The sequence below is a fragment of the Uranotaenia lowii genome, chromosome 2, assembly GCF_029784155.1.
Source record: "Uranotaenia lowii strain MFRU-FL chromosome 2, ASM2978415v1, whole genome shotgun sequence".
Classification (NCBI taxonomy): domain Eukaryota; kingdom Metazoa; phylum Arthropoda; class Insecta; order Diptera; family Culicidae; genus Uranotaenia; species Uranotaenia lowii.
The window spans coordinates 403,110,380-403,131,579 of record NC_073692.1 but is presented as its reverse complement, the minus strand read 5'-3'; the positions used below and the strand labels follow the sequence as shown (position 1 = coordinate 403,131,579).

The 21,200-nt window shown below is 37.7% G+C and overlaps 1 protein-coding gene across 1 annotated transcript; it reads left to right on the top strand.

Annotated features, from left to right (window-relative positions):
* The first annotated feature begins 629 nt into the window (after window positions 1-629).
* Window positions 630-16,596, top strand: LOC129745277 (alkaline phosphatase 4-like). The gene is made up of 3 exons (XM_055738250.1): window positions 630-1,243; window positions 14,868-16,004; window positions 16,062-16,596. The coding sequence occupies exons 1-3, from the start codon at window positions 1,126-1,128 to the stop codon at window positions 16,529-16,531; spliced, it is 1,725 nt and encodes a 574-aa protein (XP_055594225.1). The 5' UTR covers window positions 630-1,125; the 3' UTR covers window positions 16,532-16,596.
* The last annotated feature ends 4,604 nt before the right edge of the window (window positions 16,597-21,200 follow it).

Genomic DNA, 21,200 nt, shown 5'->3' with positions numbered 1-21,200 from the left:
TTTTCTATTGACTTACCGGATTTATTGTGCATTTTTGGAGTTGTTATTGATTCTAGCTAAATTTGAATTTCGAAAACCCCCCCCATGGACGGGCCCTTCGCACGGGCCTGAACCCAAAGCACTCGACCTTGCTATTGAGTTCTGTAACACTTTGTTATTTCTCTAATAATTTTCCTCAGAAAAATACAATAAAGATGCTATCAGCGAAGAAAGTTGTTCCCCATCAATTAACAGATCATCAACATGCAAATGCGTTTTATCCCTCAAATGCACTGGGTAAGCTCCAACCTGAGCTGGAACGATGTCATGAAAAAGCACGCTTTTGCACGCGTCTGAACCTATTAGAAGCCCCAAACACTTTTCAGTCGAAAGCAAAGCGGGAAGTATTTGTTTTCCGAATTGTTTCACAAGCCCAGACTCTTTCCTCTGACGAGAGTTGAGCTGATCATCAAGGGAAAACAACCCGCCGACGACGAACGTCGAAAGGTCGGCCTCCACTCAGCTTAGTGAGTTCAACAGCAGCGGTGGGGCAAGACGGGGAGCATCGCTAGAATTTTTGTTTGATAATAATACCCTTCAATATTCCGGCAGCACTGTCTGGCTGGCTGTTCGTCTGTCTGTTTGTCTGGCGCTGACTTGCCTTCCAGCTTGTAGCTTGATAGCTGCCTGGTGTTGGTTGGATGGAAGAGCCCCCTGGCTGATCGTCATCGTCTCTGCGACTTCTGGCTGAAATTAGAGCGAGATAGCACCTGCTGCCGGCGTCGGTGTTGATAACGTCCGTCCGTAGTGACTCTGGAGCTCCGATCGTCACTTTTGTTCAGTATTTAAGAAATCTTGTCCCAGTGAAGGTTAGTCGGTCAGCGTCCGAAGGGCCTAAAGGGAGCAAACCGAACGGAATCCCCTAAGGGAAGTTTCGATTTAGTCGGTGTGGTGCGATCGAGACCTTAAAGTTAATAGAAAAATTCAGCTTTCAACCAAAATGATCCTCTAAAAAGTGCCAAAAAGACCGTTTCAACGGAATCTTTCAACGAAAAGTGTATAGTTCTAACACGTGTCTAAGTGCCCGTTGTTTGTTTTTACCATAAAATAAAATTTCCCAGCTTAAGTGCCATTGATTAGTTCATAATGTCTACCGAAAGAGTATCCAGAATAAGCCGAGTAGTAGCATTGAGTGGGCTTTTGTGTGTGCTAATAATACGAAATGTAGCTGATGCTGCCGTATTCAAATCTCCGAATAGCGACGGTAAGTGATTGTGCGATGCATTTGTTACACACTGACATTGAGGAAACTAGAACATGATAGCTACTTCCGATCAGTAGATACTATTTGAGAGATCGTTACAAAACTAGAAAATTTGTCCTTGAAACGGTGAAATAAATGGTTCAACAGATTACAAGCAAAATCCGGCTGATCGATTGGACCTTCCCATATAATTGATACTCATTTTAAAAAGAATTTGAAAATACTGTTTCTTACTGATTGTTGTGTGATATTTTGGGTTTATTTGTTCCAGATCTTCCAGATATGAGTGTGTTGATAACTAGATTCAAACTGGTGTACTTTTGCGCTCCTAATAAATTATTCAACAATTGATCAGCTGTTGAGACTTGCTGTTGCCAGGTCAACTACTTGTTCGAAAATCCCTAAGAATGACAATTTTTTAGTGACGTTCACGATATTTTTTTGCAAATATCAATAACCCGGGCTGTAAGAAGAATCCTGGACATATTATTTAATTAAATGTAGGTATACAAAAAAAAAGAATTTTTCAATGAATTTCAAAAGCATAATTGGAACTTCGAATTTTCCCTTTAGAGCTCTCCTCAAGAGTACGCAGAATAATTTTTTAGGTTCTCTTCTAGCATTTCAAACATTTTTGTTTTGTCTTTATTAGAGAGACTTTCAGCCTTTGGCTGGTTCGTCTCTAGATTTCAAACATTCATTACACCAAAGTGGCAGATTGAGTTCGGAAAAATTGTGTTTTTCTTGTCATTGAAAACACTCTTAAGATACATTCCACGCGGTTGTCTGGTTCACAAATGATTTTTATACGCAAGCGTATCGAAAAATCTCAAACTTGTCAATAATTTTGATACATAATTCAAATCACACAAAACCAACGAAAAAAGAGAGAAAAAAAAAATTGTCTACATGTTTCATATAATTGTGAATATTAATGTTTTTGTTGGAAAAAGTGAAAACTTTGACAACTTTTACAAAATAATCAATTAAAATATATAAATTGATTTTTTTTGAGATTTTCTTTGTTAAAACGTTTTGAAGCCAACAAATACTGCTTCATTGTGTAGAAAAAAGATTTTTTTTTATCCAATGGTGAACAAAAACAGTCACAAATGAGTAAATTCACGTTACAAAAATAGGAAACATTTTAATTTAACGAGAAAACTTAAACATTGTAAAACAATAAAAAATAAGATATTCTTTGAAAATGATGAGAAGATTCTGAAAAACTAAATTTTATAGAAATCGGTTGAAATCCAGCTGAGTTACATCAGCGCGAATGAGTGAATTCACGTTACAAAATTTTATTTTTTGTTAAATTTCATAAAAGAAATATGCTCTGAAAGCAGATTTGACCCCCCAGATGGTCGAATTTTTAAAAATTAAACATAATTTAGTCGATTTTTAAATTTGTTCGTTATTTTCAAATAAAAAAAAATTCTAAAAAAAAAATTATTTGGTGAATGAAGACTGTGAGAAACAGTAATTTTAACGTATGATTCCTCAATATGTTGATATTCAAGTGTCAGTCAGTTAGTAAAAGATACTGAAAATTTATGATTCTACAAGTCAGAACAACAAAATATCACTTTTAAATGTGTACATAAAATTTTAAGGATCTAAAGAATGTTTCAGAATAACTAGAAATTTCGTGACGTGAATTCAGTACACTACCCTGTACTGTTTTAACTGAGAGAATTCACGTCACAACTTTAAAGAGGAATAACTTTGTTCGTTGTTGTTCAATCGAGAAGCTATGAACATCAAATTGTGGAAAATTGGTTTTTCTACAACTTGTTTGAACACACCAATATCCTGTTTTCACTGAGAGAACAGAAAATCGAAGTAGTGTGTACTGAAGTGAAAAATAGTCAATTCTAGCGTGAATTCACGTCACAAGAGTAATCGATCACAACACAAACAACTTAAACTTGTTAATGGCCAGATTATGTTCATTTTGAATGAAATTCAATTTGCGATCGTTTGCTACTATATTTTTTTTTTCATTTTCAAGTAAATTGGTTGACTTCTAGAATAATAACAGTTCTGAATAGTCCTGAAACGCGATTTCGCGTCACGGTGGAATGTGTCTTTAATATTTTAGTAATGTAATCAAATTCGAAAAAAAATTAAGAAGAAAATTTGGCAAAACACCTCAAATTTTAATATTTCTATGTTTTTAATCTTATGAATTTCCAGATTCAATTCATTGAGATTTTCAAGTCTTGTGTTGTGTCTTAAGCTACTCAAGTTCAGTTTCCTAGTTTTTCTAAATTTTCAAAACTAAGGATCGTTTTTAAAAAGTACTAGTCTCATTTGGATTCCTTATATGACATTTGCAAATGATAACTGACTTTGTCTTTTAATCATTGGATCTCTATTCTGATTTTTTTTTCGATCGATTATTTTTGCACTTATACCCCTTGGGCTTTGAGGGCATCGAATGAAACTTTTGTCACATGTGGAATAACAATTTGATAACAATTTTTTTTATCTGATTAGAATCATTTTCATAAATATCTCATGAAAAGGTTTTTTTTGTGTTTCAAAGATATAAAATTGAAATTCACATTTGGTGCAATTTTTGCTATGGCTCTGATTGTAACTTTGATCCTCTTTTTTAAAAATTTGATTCATATCTTGTTTCTCATAACTTGATTTGAAACTATGATTTAGATTTGAGAAACTGAATTGTGGTTCTAAACATAACCTGAATTTAAGTTTTGAATTCTATTACTCTTAAATCTGTATCTCTATATGTAGGGATGAGATTAAGGATATACCTACAGAAGATAAATCAAATTTAATTAGGAATAAAATAAAATAAAAGTTGTATTCGGCAACACTGAAGACAAATAAAATAAAATAAATTGCCATGAAAACGTTTGATATTTTGGCAAAACTTAACAAACAAACAAAACAAAGTCAGTCATTGATCTATTCTTGTGAGCGACAGACGTGTTCAAGTGAATCTCTCAATTGAGATTCGTAAAATCACGACAATGGCGTGGTTGGTAGAATAAGCACAAATAGCGCAGATATTTAAGGCTGCTGCTTAATGCTGATTATTTTTATTTTTTTTTTTTTATTACTTGGTCTTTGGATGAGGAATTACCATACAGACAAATTTCTTAAATAACCTAGTTTTTTTTATTTTGATTTGGACTTCCGGTGGAATAAGACGGAAATGGCATTGAAAGCGCAGATATTTAAGGCTTCTGCTGCTAATCGTTTTGATTTGGCCTTCCGATGGAATAAGACGGAATTGGCGTTAGAAGCGCAGATATTTAAGGCTTCTGCTGCTGATTGTTTTGATTTGGCCTTCCAGTGGAATAAGACGAAATTGCCGTTAGAAGCGCAGATATTTAAGGCTTCTGCTGCTGATTGTTTTGATTTGGCCTTCCAGTGGAATAAGACGGAATTGGCGTTAGAATCGCAGATATTTAAGGCTGCTGCTGGTGTTTGTTTTGATTTGGCCTTCCGGTGGAATAAGGCGGAATTGGCGTTAGAAGCGCAGATATTTAAGGCTGCTGCTGCTGATTGTTTTTATTTGGCCTTAGGGTGGAATAAGACGGAATTGTTCTATTATGTTTGTTATGATTTGGCTTTCCGGTGGAAAAAGGTGGAATGGGTTTGGAAGCGCAGATTTTCAGGCAGCTTCTGCTGATTGTTTTGATTAGGCCTTTCGGTGGATAAAGACGCAATGGCTTTGGTAGCACAGATTTTCAGGACTATGGCGGCTAATTGTTTGTTATGATTTGGCCAATGGACGGAATTGCCGTTAGAAGCGCAGATTTTTAAAGCTGCTGCTTGTTTGTTTTGATTGGCCACAATGTGGAACAAGACAGAATAGATTTTTAAGCGCAGATTTTTAGGCAGCTTTTGCTCATTGTTTGCTTTGATTTGGTCTTTCGGTGGAAAAAGATGGAATTGGCTTTGGAAGCGCAGATTTTTAAGGCTGTTGTTGTCGATTGTTTGTTTTAATTTGGCTCTCTGGTGGAAAAAGGACAAAATTGGCTTGAGAAGCACCGGTTTTTTTTAGGCTGCTGCTTCTGATTTTTTTATTTTGATTTGATTTTTAAGGATACTGCAGCTGATTGTTTGTTTTGAATAAGCCTTCTGGTTGGGTAGGCTGTTTCTAAGAATTCTATCGAATTATTCCGGCTCTGGTAAACAGAGACAGAGCGTCAAGGAAAGCACAGTTTGAGAAAGCTGTTGCTAAGAATGTTTTTTTTTGCGGATTGTTCAGGCTCTGGTAAATAAAAACGAGCGACAGGGAAAGCACAAATTGGGAAGGCTTTTCTGAAGAATATTTTCGGATGAAAAGAAGAATATGCAAAAAAAATAATTAAGATTTGAAAAGCTTTTGCAGAGAATGGAATGTAGAACAGAGATGAGGAATATTTGGGATATAAAATTTTGTATTTTAGAAAAACAAAAGTCTGTAAATTAAAGATTCTATTCAGAATAGAGTTGAGAAGGAATGTAGAGATGAGATGCAGGATAAGCAGAAATTAAATAAAACTTGTAGGATGGAGAATAAAGATGTGGAATATGGAATAAAAATTGAGGATATTTGGTAAATAAAATTTTGCTCTAAAGGAAAAAAAACAAAAGTCGACGCGTGAAAAGTTTAAATTGAGAATAGAGGTGAGAAGAAATGTAGGGATGAGATTAAGGATATACAGAAAATAAATCAAAGTTAATTAAGAATAAAAAAAAATAGTTGTATTCGGCAACACTTAAGATAAATGAAATATAATAAATTTCTATGACAACGTTTGCTATTTTGGCAACACTTGACAAACAAACAAAACAAAGTCAGTCATTGATCTATTCTTGTGAGCGACAGACGTGTTTAAGTGAATTTCTGAATTGAGATTCGTAAAATCACGACGCTATGGAATTTGAATGTTATGATTTTGTTTATTTTTTTTAAATTTTGTATTCTATGATTCAAATCTTTATGATACTTCCCAATTGTTATTAGGTAAATATTATTCTCGATGAAGACGATTAAGGATGAAAAATCATTTAAAATATCTTTCCGGTCGTTTCTAAATCGGTGAACTTTAGTTGGTGATAAGGGTATTGAAAAAAATTGAGAATTAAACTTTGCATTTTGCAGCTTAAATCACAGCTTTCATTTTTGAAAAAGTTTTCGTCAATGTTTACACGTGATTAATAAACAATTTTAATTTGAAGATACCAGAAAATATCTTCTGCGCAGACAGCATGGCTTTTTACTTGAAGACAGTTTACTGAACTCATCTCCAGTTCTTTTACACGTTTAAAAGTTTTTATATTCTCTGCGATACCATTTGAAAAAAAAAAACGAATTATAGGGGCCCCCCGAGAAAAATTGCCCCGGGCTCCCCCGATAGCTTTATCCGGCTCTGATTGTGCTGCTAGAGGATGTGAATTTATTTTGATTTTTTTTAGATTTAATGAAAAGCCTCAATTTTTCTGCTACTATGAATGCCGACTTCATCAGAAAGCAATTTTAGACTCTGAAGTGCATACAGGTTTTCTTCTTTCTATTTCAAATAGAATAACTTTTCTTTTCATGGAGATTTTTTTATCTTCTCGTTACCAGTATTCCGTCTTATTTAAAATATTTTTCTCAATAAATTCTGCCAAAATCCGGGAAAACGACAGTTTGGCATAAACCGAATCATCTGAACACGGAACGTTTTTAGCAAGTTAAGGAACAAGATCAACGCCTTTGTTTGTAATCTGGAATAAGACTAGTTTTGAACCACTTTGATTTATTTATTTGGCGATCGTCAAAATTCGTTTTTTAGGACTGTCTTATTCAAAATGTTGATAACTTTTTTTAAGTAAATGAAAACATAACTTTAGGTGAACTGTTTAGCCTGTCCATTGAGGAAATCGTGCTGTGTAGTCCCCCCATATTAGGGCCATAGCTTTGCACTAAAAAAATTTAAATTCAAAGCTTATTTTGATTATTTAGAAAGGTTATTTGAGAATAACAATCTTGAATCAGAACTGCAATTTTAAATTTAGATTGATATCCATCATTTCTAAATTCGAATATCAGATTTGTAATTGCGGGTTCTGAAACAAACTTCACTTCTTTTCCCAAATTTAATATTCTTATCAGGAATTTAGATACAGATTCTCAATCTGATCCTGACATCCAAATTCAAATTTGGATGTCAGGATCAGAATTAAGAAACAGAATTATTGTTTGAAACTCAGATCCATATTCAATACAAAGAGCATTGTAATTTAAAATATAAAGCTGACTTTTTCATTAAGAAATTATCTACATTTACAGGAGATCACGATCAATAATTTTGATAGTAAATTAATTTAAAAATTTCATTTTAAAATTTTAAAATAATTTTAACCGAATCCATCTTTGGCCATCCAATTTCGGAGATTCGAAGTATTTCAAAGATTTTTATATATTTTTTCAAACAACTCAAAAATATCATAATTTATCACAAATATGTAAAAATGGGAGTTCCAATTCAAAGTTTTGCAATCTAGCCTTAGCGTGTTCTGTTTTGACGTCCTGATCGTAACTAAAATAAAAGTTTGAATCAAGAAACTAAGCATTTCTCACGACCATAATAAAACAGTTTTAAAACAAGCTGCATGGAAAATTCCATAATAAAACCGTAATAAAACTTTCTAATGCTAGTTGACTTTATCTGTTTTACTAGGGATCTTTTTTTAAAAAAAATCTTTTTAAAAAAAAATCTTTTTTAAAAAAAGTTCATGACAAAGTGTATTTTTTTTATATTATTTCTGGATTGCTTCAGATCTATGGATACACGAATCATTATAATTTTCCAAATAAAAAAATATTGATATTCCTAAAATGCAGGGGGGAAAATGGAGTTTAACATGTTCTTTAGAACATAGCTTGAAAACTATCAAAGAGAACAAAACTTATGTAATTACATCAAACTGAACTGTTTGTTTATGGTCTAGTAAGTGTTTTATGAGTTCATTGAAGTTCATTTTAAGAGTTTTTTTTTTATTAAAACCTCAATGCATCTGATTTAAGGAGACAGAAATGTTTTTTCTGAATTCTGGTGCTACAAATTTTATTTATGACAGCAAATAACATTCACCTACAATCAAAGTATTTGTCAAAATAAATCTAGCCTATTTGGTATTATTATCTTGTTTGTGTTTTTGATGTTTGTTTGTCGACTGTATTGCACGTGTCGTTGCTTACTGTCGGTCCTATTCATATCTGCTTTGTTCGCTATTTGTTGCTATTTACAGCTCGAAATAGGTGATTATAAAAATAATAAAAATCCATCATCGTTCTGAATAGAATAGAACACGATAGACCGACTCTGCCCAAAGCAGTTCTTATCAGTTGGGTTCAGAATGGAAATCATTAGTATTTAATAGTTCATTCGAGTGAGAATGATGCAATTGTCGGATGATTTATTCTACTGACCTAGAAGACAAAATAACGAAAACAGCGTTGTTCTAGTGCCGCGACAAATTGTCTTTCAAAGCTCTGGCAGATCCCTCAAATAAGCTTGATTGCGAAAAAAAATAATAAAAAAAAGAACACAGAAATGAAAAATGCTCACCAAGTGACAAAACGGCAATAGCAGCGTCAACGGTTTGTGATGCATACAGAATGGCAACCAGGCAGCACGTGATTTGTAGTTTTTGTTGTTTATTTAAGGCGCAAATTCAAAGCGAATAGCCATTTCACGCGGTGATTCCCATGGAAAAATCAATGAAATTTTTTAGCTACCCATAATTACTGATGATATGCATTTTTTCGAAGCTTGTGTCATTTTTTCGGAAGTCTATACATGCAAAACCACCGACTGGTAATTTCATATTGTTTTCCAATGATTCAATTTGCTGTCTGTACTTTCTTCTCAGGTAATTCCTACATTCATACATTGTGAAATTTATCGACTGCGGAATACTTATCGCAATACAATGGGATCGGCACTTGAACAAATTGTTCCACTTGAACAAATATACTGCTGGAAGCCAATGCAAATTGTTGAAGATAGCTTGTTGTTTACTGTATGAAGATATCAATTTCAACAAACCATTGATATTCATTGAATTGAATTCACCTTGCATAAATGTTTTCCTTTAACCCTCATCCGCATTAGATTTCATTACCCTAATCAGCCCTAGGAGTGTCAATTTGACACTCCAAGCTAAAATCGTCATAACTCTTTTTATATCTAACCGATTACAATGAAACTTATATCACTAGAAACCTTGTAATGTCAGTAAAATATGTTTAGAACATTATATATAGCTAAAGCTTCTAGTTTTCTCGTTATTCAGCATGAAAGAAAAAAAATCCAAAAAAACATGCCCCAGGAAAACTGCTGTAGTTCATATATTACACGTCCAAAAAAATATTTGCCTTAAACGTATGAAAGCTGAAGTTAATGTCTACATCATGGAACAAAGAAATATTTTTTTAAAATTTTTTTAATGAAATGGTCACAAAAAGTTCAAAAAAGTGGTCTGAAAAACCTACTTTTCATTCGATTGCTAGTAAATACCGTTTGAGCGATGGTAGAGTTTTTGAAAAAATATGACTACAAACTTTATTAAAATTCTAACATTTTGCTGTCTTTAGATTTTCGATGCAACAAAAATTGAATTTACTGGAATTTTTCAAAGTTGACTACTTTGCGCGATTTTTTCACTAATTGAAATTTCATCTGTTTTTGTGGTCCACCGTCAGGTTGTACCCGGATTTTCAGTGCTTTCTCGCCGTTTGAAGCAATCAAAACTATATTCATTGAAAAGGGGATTTAATCTACATTCTAGTGAGGTGCAACAATTTACGCTGTAAGATTTCATAAAAATATGAAAATTATAAACGTAAAATCATTCTTTAATTTCTAGAACCACAAGCAGCGCGTTCAGCAAAACGTGTTTGTTTGCTCTCCGAGTAGGTACGGTGGGTGGTGATTTGGGCAGAGAGCGAAGCCGACAGCCGAAATAATGATGCGTGTCGTGATTAGCAAACGAGATCTACTGTCAATAGAAAATTTCTAACCGAGAAACGTACGATTCTCCTACATTTTTCAATGATTTCAGAAAAATGTAGGGGAATTGAGGGTAAAAACAGCCATAACTCACTATTTCAAAGCATGCGGTGGCTCAAACAGGCTTCATTGGATTCCTCGGAAAAAATTGCATAAGATAAGTCTCGTTTAGCTCAAAATTTTCAAGTCCGATCATGGTTTTTCTGAACTTTTTGAAAAAATGAAAGGGAATTGAGGGTAAATAACCATAACTCCTGTTTCCGATGTGTGCGGTGTGTCAAATAGGCTTCGTTGCATTCCCCGAAAAAAATCACACCTGATACGTTCCATTTGGTTCAAAATTTTCAAGTCCGAACATGCTTTTTCTGAGCAATTTGAAAAATGTAGGGAAATTGAGGGTAAAACAGCCATAACTTCTGTTTCCAATCCGTGCGGTGGCTCAAATAGGCTTCGTTGGATTCCTTGGAAAAAATTACATAAGATACAACCCATTTGGTGCAAAATTTTAAAGTCCGAACATGATTTTTTCTTAAACCATTGAAAACTGTAGGAGAATTGAGGGTAAAAAATGCCAAAACTCCATTTTCCAAAGCATGCGGTTGCTCAAACAAGCTCCATTGGATTTCTCGGAAAAAATCACACAAGATACGTCCCAAAAGATTCAAAATTTTCAAGTCCGAACATGCGTTTTCTTAACAATTTGAAAATGTAGGGGAATTGAAGGTAAAACAGCCATAACTTCATTTTTCGAAGCGTGCGGCGGCTCAAACAGCCTTCATTCGATTCCTCGGAAAAAACTCCACAAAATACTTTACTTTTGGTTCATAATTATCTGGTCTCAACATGCTTTTTCTGAGCTATTTAAAAAATGTTGGGCAATTGAGGGTAAAACAGCCATAGCTCCTGTTCCTAATCCGTGCGGTGGCTCAAATAGGCTTCGTTGGATTCCTCGGAAAAAATCACATAGGATTCATTCCATTCGTTTCAAATTTTTCAAGTCCGAACATGCTTTTTTCTTAAATTATTGAAAAATGTAGGGGAATTGAGGGTAAAAACAGCCATAACTTCGTTTTCCGAAGCGTGCGGTGGCTCAAACAGCCTTTATTGGATTCCTCGAAAAAAATTACACAAGATACGTCCCAAAAGATTCAAAATTTTCAAGTCCGAACATGCTTTTTCTTAACAATTTGAAAAATTGAGGGGAATTTAGGGTAAAACAGCCATAACTCCATTTTCCAAAGCGTGCGGGGGCTCAAACAGCATTCATTCGATTTCTCGGAAAAAATCACACAAAATACAACCCATTTGGTTCTAAATTTTCAAGTTCGAATAAGCTTTTTTCTGAAATAATTGAAAAATATAGGGGAATTGAGGGTAAAAACAGCCATAACTCCATTTTCTGAAGCGTGCGGAGGCCAGAGCAGCCTTCATTCGATTCCTCAAAAAAATTACACACGATAGGTCTGTTTTCATTCAAAATTCTCTGGTTCGAATCAGTGTTTTTCTGGAATGTTTACAAAATATAGGGGAATAAGGGGTTAAAAAGGCACTATATCTCCGTTCGTAAGCTTGTACGGTGTTTGAAACTATGTTCAATCGATTCTCCGGAAATTTTTACAAAAGAAAAGTATATTTTCATAGATTTGGGTCATGTAGTACGAAAGATATTGAATTTCTTCGCGGTTTGTACACTTTTTTCCCCATTGTGCATCGGTTTCATTGTTTCTGAGAGCGGCATACGGCTCAGAGTAACGATTTGAAATCAGCAATCTCGATTCTAACAAATTTCCTGGTGCTGACAATATTACCGAGGACAGACTAAAAACACATCATTTGGCGCCCTCCAATATCCCGACAGATATCTGTAATAAAAAAGTCGGGACCGGAGTTCATCTCGACGCGTTGAAACTAGTCCAACAACTTAGTCCAATCGCTTTCAGTCTTTAGCAAAATTCTGTAAAAATTTCTGGTCACAAGAATAAGTGAGTGCTTATCGAGGTTTTATGACCTTATAAGTCCACAATAATATGGATACCGAAAGGGATGTAGTAATTTAACAGCAACCAATGAAATCCTGGAATACGTAAATGGCGACAATCGTGTAACTACGCTGGTGCCCTGTTTCTGAACCTAAGGATAGCATTCGAGACAATAGACCATGCCTTGCTGTTGCAAAAATTGGAATGGTATGGTATACGTGGCCAGCCCCATAATTCGTGTCTTTGAAAGGTTGATGTTTAAGTAGCAAAAGATTCATTACAACGGGAATACCACAAGGAAGTGACCTAGGCCCGCTAATGTTTCTAGTTTTAATTAAGGATCTATCACAACCTACATGTAAAAATTCGATTCTTTTCCGATGACACCATTATTTCGTATAGTCACTCCAACCCTCTCCAGATAGTGGAATGGATTGGTAACGACCTGCTAGCAGTCCTTTTAGTGGTCACCATCGTTTGAACTTTTTTCGGAGACATCCACAACACATCGTTCTTTACAATCATGGAGAGCGTAATTGTTACATCGGAGATAAAAAAAAAGTCAAATGAAATTTGGATCTTTGTAGTGGTTAGTCGCTTGACTTTCATTTCATGCGTAAAAAACATTGTTGGCTGCGTGAAAGAGATAGGCGACGTCGTAGATTGCCGGAAATTGCACGAAATTTCGCTCGACAATCACACCTATGTAGAAGAATGTTATGTCGTCCACACCACATCTGCCATTAATCCGTATATAGGCAATACGATAATTCAACAAGGGTGCAAGTTCAAAAACCTCGGATTACTTCTGGACGATACCCAAAGCTGGTCAGTCCATATAGAGCAACTTAACAAACACTCGGCCCGGTCTGTGGTGCAATATGGAACATATATGTACTCACTGGCTGAAAACGTTTATTTTGTGAAATTATTTTATCTGCTAAATCGGTGAAATTTATATTCTTCGAGAAAGAATATTTAAGAATTGAAAGATTATAGACGGATAGAAGATTAAAATAAGATGAAAGATGTTGAAATTGAGCGGAAGGGTAATTTTAATTTGAAAACTTTTCATCACATTTCATCGATTTGTTACTCACGGGCCTACTACCTTGCAGTGGTTGATACAGATAGAATTGTAGCAACCACCACACAATAGTAGGCCTAGCGTGGTTCGTCCCACAAGCGACAATTTCTTCAAGCTGCTCTATTTATACCCGTCTGAGTTGAATAATCTAAACTCTACTTGCATGAGTTTCAGAGTTTTAGAAATAATTTAATTTTGATCAGTTTTAATAAGAAAGACTACTTAACATAATGATCCCGCGTCGATTTTCCGGCGCAAAGGGCCGAGGTAAAAGACCTCCACTGAACACGATCTGGAGCTAGCGTCTTCACTTGGTCCCAGTCAATATTCTCGTTGACAGTTCGGATTTCAGCAGCTAGGCTTCGTCGTCACGAGCTTCTGGGTCTGCGTCTCATTCGATGTCCTTCTGAAATTCATACGAGCGCCTCTCTGCAAATCTCGCTCCCACCCAGTAAGCGCGTCCCTTCAGAAATCAACAGAGCATGCAAAAAATTGAGAGTTGAGTCACCGAACTTAGAATAAAACGGTTAATTTCGGCGACAATCCAAGAACGCAAACATTCTCATTCGGTTTGTCCTGCCAAGATACCCAGAGGCAACGAATACGAATGCGTACATGCGAAATCAGTTTGAATCGTACTCTCGCACGGTGTGCTCGCAGTTTATCCCCGTGTTATTTTATATGCGTGCTTTCAATCGTAGCAGTCGACTTCTCAGGCAGACAAACACACGTCTCGAGGGGAAACATTTAAACTCGATTCGGATTGTTTTCGTCTGTTTCTCTGAAGGGCTTGTCTTAGATTATTTCGTGGCACTCACCCAAGGCACGCGTATGGTGTGTTCCTCTCTGCCGATTAGATGATGCAAAATCGCAAGAGAGATCGTTATGACCCCTCTGTCGATTTGAGTAACCTCTCTGCCGATTCATGTTTACTGGGCATCTCTTCGCAGCACCTTTTGATGACACCGGCGATGTGAGTTCCACTTTTGAGATCCAGGCGTTATCCGGCTACCAAGATACTGGAAGTACTCCACTTTCTCAACTTGTTGTCCACCTACCACGGAATTGGAAGGATTTCTGTGTTGATTTCCATCGACTTGATGTTAACGACATTGATTTTGAGATCTGGAGCCTTGAAGCTTTCGGTGAAGTCGTCGAGTTTGCTCTGCCTACCCGGCTCCATATTTTGGCCATTTTGGCTTTTCAACTGCGGAACTCATGGAGTTTGTTTATCAACAAACCACACGAAGGCTGAGCAAATAATGTTATGTTTGTAAATAAACTCATTGAGCGCCCCGCTCATTCCCTTACTGTGAAAGTCGCAGAACCTTGGTTTTTAACTTTCGGATTTCGGATTTCTCTAGAATTTTCAGGAGGCTATGAACAATGAAGAAAGATGCCTTCTTATTTGAGTTTGTATTCATTGTATCTATTCCGTATTTTTTTGTCTTTGGCACTGGAACCCAAGAAATTAAACTCAACAAATTATGTAACAGATATATAATTTAATGTTTTCTCTTTTTAACTTCCAGATGCCCTATTCTGGAGGAAAAACGCCGAATCTCATCTGAAAAAGGTGCTCCACTACGGAGAAAACAGCAAAACGGGGGCCGGAGTAGCCCGGAACGTGATCATCTTCGTGGGCGATGGCATGGGAGTGGCATCGCTATCGACCGGTCGCATTTACAAGGGCCAGTTGGCCAACAACTCCGGCGAAGAAGAAGTGTTGGCTTTTGATAGCTTCCCGTATACTGGGTTTTCCAAAACTTATAACACCGATCGGCAGGTTCCGGATTCGGCCGGGACGGCAACGGCCATGTTTACCGGGGTGAAGACTAATTATGGTTCTATCGGGGTGGATAGCTCATCGGTAGAAACCAATACTCCGGAAGCGAGTGTTTCCAATTTGATGGAATGGGCTCAGTCTGCCGGGAAACGGACTGGGATCGTTACGACGACTAGAGTTACGCATGCGACTCCTGCCGCTTCTTATGCGCACATTTTTCACCGTGATTGGGAATGCGATACGTTGGTGCCGCCGCATCTGAAGACCAATACCAAAGATATTACCCGCCAGTTAGTGGAGAATGAACCGGGTAATAAGCTACATGTGATCCTCGGGGGTGGTCGAGACACTTTTGGAGCACGGATCCCTGAGCAGTTGAAGAACAAGATCGTGTTTAATGGGTCCATGGAGAAGACGTGTATTCGGCAGGACGGTCGGGACATGGTTAAGGAATGGTTGAACAGCAAAAACGGAACCAAAGTGGAGTATGTCTGGAATACAGCTCAGCTGAACAACGTCGAAGTCGATGAGGTAGACTATTTGCTGGGACTGTTTGCCGATACGCACATGTCCTACGAGAAAGTGAGGGACAAAGGGGAAGGAGGTGAACCATCGTTGGCTGAGATGACCGAAAAAGCTTTGCGGGTTTTGAAACGGAAGAATTCCAACGGATACGTGCTACTGGTAGAAGGTGGTCGAATCGATCATGGTCATCACCAGAATAACCCTAAGTTAGCCTTGATGGAAGTTGTTGAGCTTGATCGGGCCGTTGAGAAAGCCTTGGGAATGGTTGATCTCGAAGATACTCTCGTCATAGTGACGGCAGATCATTCTCATGCGATGACCTTCAACGGGTATCCGGATCGGGGAAATGATATTCTAGGTAGTGCATCAATCATCCAATCATTTATGAGTTGACTAACAATTATTTCAATTCCAGGTTTCGGAAACCGTCCGGGAAAAACTCCCTATGAAACGATCACCTACGCCAATGGGCCCGGATACTTCACACATAAATCCAACAGTAGTGAAGAAGCCTCGAAAGATTTTGGCACCTGGATCCCGATTACAAGTATGAATCGTACGGATATCACTTACCAGCACATGGCCGCCCTACCACTGAAAGATGAAACCCACGGTGGGGAGGATGTGGCAGTTTTTGCCGCGGGTCCAGGAGCCAGTCTAGTTCGGGGCACCTTCGAACAGAACTACATAGCCTACGTGATGAGCTATGCGGGCTGTATGGGTCCGGCCAAGGGTTTCAATGTGCAGTGTGGTCCGGGAGGTCGGGTGCCATCATCTTCCGGTGTTCGACCGATGTTTGTTCACGGTGGAGGAGTTCCTAGACTTTCGCAGTTGTTTGTCAGTATTTTGTTTGTGGCGGTAGCGAAGATGCTGTACCGTCGTTAGTTGATGTTTTATGTTTGTAGAAAAAATTGTTAAAACTTTGATACTAAGAAGAATTTTTAATTTAATGACTTATGTTTGCTATTGATGACTTGCCTCATTTCGACTTTACTATGACTTTGACTTCAATTTTTTTACAGAAATTCGATTGAGATGAAAATATTTTTGAATAGTAAATTGAGAGAGATGACAGAAGGTCAATTTTAAAACATGTTGACTTAAGGACGTTTTTTTTTATCACAATCCGGATATTTTTGATTGTTTTTTCATGGTATTCCGTCTCACGGTATAGCTTGGCGAACATAATTCCTAAAATTCACTCGGTCCATGGCAACCGTCCTCCAATTTCTCGGGCACCCCACGTTCAGGACTGCCGTCCGACATTATCGCATAATTTCTTGCTCTGCGCATCCGTCCAGCCTTCACCATTTTTTGGATACTGGGTTTGCCGTAGAGTCGCACGAGCTTGTGGTTCATCCTTAGCCTCCACACTCAGTTTTCCTGTATGCCACCAAAGATGGTTCTTAACAGAACACTCGTCGCTCGAATACTGCGAATGTACACAGGTCCTCATCGAGCAATATCCACGTCTCGAACCCGTAGAGAACAATCGGTCTAGAGCGTCATGTACAAGTTACACTTCGTGCGAGGGCTAAGTCTTCTCGACCACAGTTTCTTTTGAAGTCCATAGTAGGCACGACTTCCGCTGATCATTCGCAGCCGGATCTCTCAGCTGGTGTATGCGGTCTTCGACTATCTCCAGCTCGTCGCCGTCGATCGTGACCTTGTTATTACTGGACAAGTGGGTTCGGTCGGTATCGGATCCGCAGGCCAGCATGTACTTCGTCTTGGACGTATTAATCATCAACCCATTCCTTCCTGCTTCGCGTTTCAGTTTGCGGTAGATCTCCTCCACCGCCGCAGATGATCGGCCGACTATATCAATGTCATCGGCAAAGCAGATAAGTCGACTGGATCTGTTGAAAATCGTGCTTCGCATTTCGCCCACCGCTCGTCGAATAACACCTTCTAGCGCCACGTTGAACATCATGCAGCATAGACCATCACCTTGTCGAAGCCCCCTGCGCGATTCGAATGAACTCGACAATTCACCCGAAATCCGCACACAGCACTGAGTTCCATCCATCGTCGCCTTGATCAGTCTGATCAGCTTCCCGGAAAAGCCGTTCTCGTCCATGATTTTCCATAGCTCGTTACGGTCGATCGTGTCGTATGCGGCTTTGAAGTCGATGAATAGATGGTGCGTAGGGACTTGGTGTTCACGGCATTTTTGGAGGATTTGCCGTAATGTGAATATCTGGTCCGTCGTAGACCGTCCCTCCATGAAGCCGGCCTGATGACTTTCCACGAATCTGTTTGCTTGTGGCATAAGGCGGCGGAGTAGGATTCGGGACAACACTTTGTAGGAGGCATTGAGGACAGTGATCGCTCGGTAGTTTTCACAGTCCAATTTGTCGCTACTTTTTTTTTTTTTAAACGTGATGGTTATTCAATCATTCAAGCCGTACAACAATCGTTTCCATGGAAAAAATGTTTAAATTTTTTTTTCTTTAGGTTGCCAAAAGGCTTTAAAATTACCTATTAAATCAAGCTTTTGATCAAAACTTGTATCGCATGTCGACAGTCATATCTGTTCCACCTAATATATGTCCCTTCTCTTGTATTGACACATGTTCCCTTAGCTTTAGAATGGTTATAGTGTTAAGAAGAGTCAAAGCTCCTCTAAAATCGTACTCTGATATTTCGTTATCATACGTCAATCCTGGTTCTGGAATCCACTGCTACAGCTTCGTGCAGTGTTAATATCGCTTGTTTCAAATTTGGCGTCACAGAAACTCATTGTAGTCTGATTTAACTGATCAGTTAAATAAAAAATATATAAAAACCACACTTTGTTTTCTGTATCTCCTGTATGGTTAAGCTATATATTCAGAGGTACTATTGTACCTATATTTACCTTCCACTTAGTATGTACATGTCCCTCTTTTGCCCGACTACATTTCTTCAATGTATGTCAGAACTTAACAAAGTAAGTTTAAAAAAAAGTCCTTATTTCCAATATTATGATTAAAAAAAAGCTTTATTGCTTGAAAATCCCTATGTGGATTAGCTAAATGCCAACTTTGGCATTATAAAATCGTGTATTTGTCCTCATTGTAGTATCATGGTTAGAACATTCTCTGCTCATTGTAAAGTCAAATCTCCTGAATTGTGTAGTTGTGAATCAATAATGTTTGATTCATTTCAGCTCATATATGTCTGTTTTTCGTTTGCTAGGAAGCTTTTAGGTACTCTCGCCTATCCTGTTATAAGTGTATCTAATTCTAAGAATTAAACCTAAAATAATAATCTGTCATTTTTTCACCCAATGTGGTTATGAGCATTGCTTCAGTGCTTCAAAATCCCTACGTGGATCGGCTTTATGCCCTAAATATTCATTTATTTTCTAATCCTTTTATAATGTGCTTTTCGTCTACAGGCAGTTGGACTCTGGCTGTCAGGAAATATCGAAAGATCATCGAGTCATACAAAAGTGTGGCCAGAATTAGTTAGATTAAACGAGTTTAATTTAGCACCAAACGATTTAACACTCTCGAGTAGTTTTCCCTACATGAGGTTTAAAGTCAAATTTCCTTATCCTCAAGAATGGTTATCAGGTTTCGTAGAGGACCAAATGTCCTCTCATATTGTATTCGATGGTTCATTATCAAACGGCCGTGCAGGTGCAGGAATTTACTGTCACGAGTTGAACATAGAACATGCTCAACCTCTAGGAAAATATTGTACAGTCTTTCAGGCTGAGCTATATGCTATTATGTATGGAGTGCAAATTGCACTTCAAAAGAAAATTATGTTCAGAACAATTTATTTCTGTTCAGATAGCCAAACAGCTATCAAATCACTTAGGGCTTCCAGTTCTAGATCAAAACTGGTAATCGCATGTCGGAAGCATTCTCCGGTCATTGTAAACTCAACTATTACATGCACAACATTCAGCGTGCTAAATCTCCAGTATGTGGTAGTTGTGAATCAGATGTGGAAGATCCCTTCCATCTTATATGTAACTGTCCGTCATTTGCCAGTATACGTTTTCGTACTCTGGGATCTTACGCTATAAGCGAATCTGAGTTTAAGAAATTAAACTTAACAGACATGCTATCATTCCTTAGCGAATGTAGAAAAGAGCTTTAATGCTTATAATCCCTAGTGGATAGGCTTTATGTCATCTTAAATAGATTGAATTTATTTCTTCCTTTTATAGGTTTTTCAGGTTTCTCAGGTAAATGATGAAATCTTGGATAAAAAAAAGGCTAGGCACAATTTTCCCGTATGTTTGGGTAACGTGCCGCTATTAAGCCTACCCCCATTCTGATACCTGATACCTGAAAATTAATAGCTCGTACTATTATTCGTCACCTACAAGTCAAACCCTTTCACTAGAGGGGTCGAAAGTTGAAATCGGAGCTAAACTAATTTCTACCGGTACTTACACTAGTAGCTTGTACTAGCGAACTCACGACACTATTTTTCGTCACCTGCAAGTCAAACCCTTTCACTTGACCGGTCGAAAGTTGAAATCGGAGCTAAACTAATTTCTACCTTTACTAACACTAGTAGCTTGTACTAGCGGACTCGTGACACTATTTTTCGTCACCTACAAGTCAAACCCTTTCACTAGAGGGGTCGCAATTTGAAATCGGAGCTAAACACATTTCTCGCGGTACTTACTCTAGCAGCTTGTACTAGCGAACTCGCGACACTATTTTTCGTCACCTGCAAGTCAAACCCTTTCACTAGAGGGGTCGCAAGTTGAAATCGGAGCTAAACACATTTCTCGCGGTACTTACACTAGTAGTTGGTACTAGCGAACTCGCGTCACTAGTTTTCATCACTTACAAGTCAAACCCTTTCACTAGAGGGGTCGAAAGTTGAAATCGGAGCTAAACACATTTCTCGCGGTACTAAGACTAGTACTTTGTACTAGCGAACTCGCGACACTATTTTTCGTCACCTGCAAGTCAAACCCTTTCACTTGACCGGTCGAAAGTTGAAATCGGAGCTAAACTAATTTCTACCGGTACTAACACTAGTAGCTTGTACTAGCGATCTCGCGACACTATTTTTCGTCACCTACAAGTCAAACCCTTTCACTAGAGGGGTCGAAAGTTGAAATCGGAGCTACACACATTTTTCGCGGAACTAAGACTAGTAGCTTGTACTAGCGAACTCGAGACACTATTTTTCGTCACCTGCAAGTCAAACCCTTTCTCTTGACCGGTCGAAAGTTGAAATCGGAGCTAAACTAATTTCTACCTTTACTAACACTAGTAGCTTGTACTAGCGGACTCGTGACACTATTTTTCGTCCCCTACAAGTCAAACCCTTTCACTTGACCGGTCGAAAGTTGAAATCGGAGCTAAACTAATTTCTACCTTTACTCACTCTAGTAGCTTGTACTAGCGGACTCGTGACACTATTTTTCGTCACCTACAAGTCAAACCCTTTCACTAGAGGGGTCTCAATTTGAAATCGGAGCTAAACACATTTCTCGCGGTACTTACACTAGTAGCTCGTACTAGCGAACTCGCGACACTATTTTTGGTCACCTACAAGTCAAACCGTGAAAACTTCAGGTTCTGCATTAAATAAA

What these genes read in the sequence shown, in the direction of transcription:
- LOC129745277 (XM_055738250.1), top strand. Translation starts at nt 1,126, where the DNA reads ATGTCTACCGAAAGAGTATCCAGAATAAGCCGAGTAGTAGCATTGAGT. An exon ending in CAAATCTCCGAATAGCGACG is followed by an intron (nt 1,244 to 14,867) that starts GTAAGTGATTGT and finishes TTTAACTTCCAG; the next exon opens with ATGCCCTATTCTGGAGGAAA. An exon ending in TCGGGGAAATGATATTCTAG is followed by an intron (nt 16,005 to 16,061) that starts GTAGTGCATCAA and finishes TTTCAATTCCAG; the next exon opens with GTTTCGGAAACCGTCCGGGA.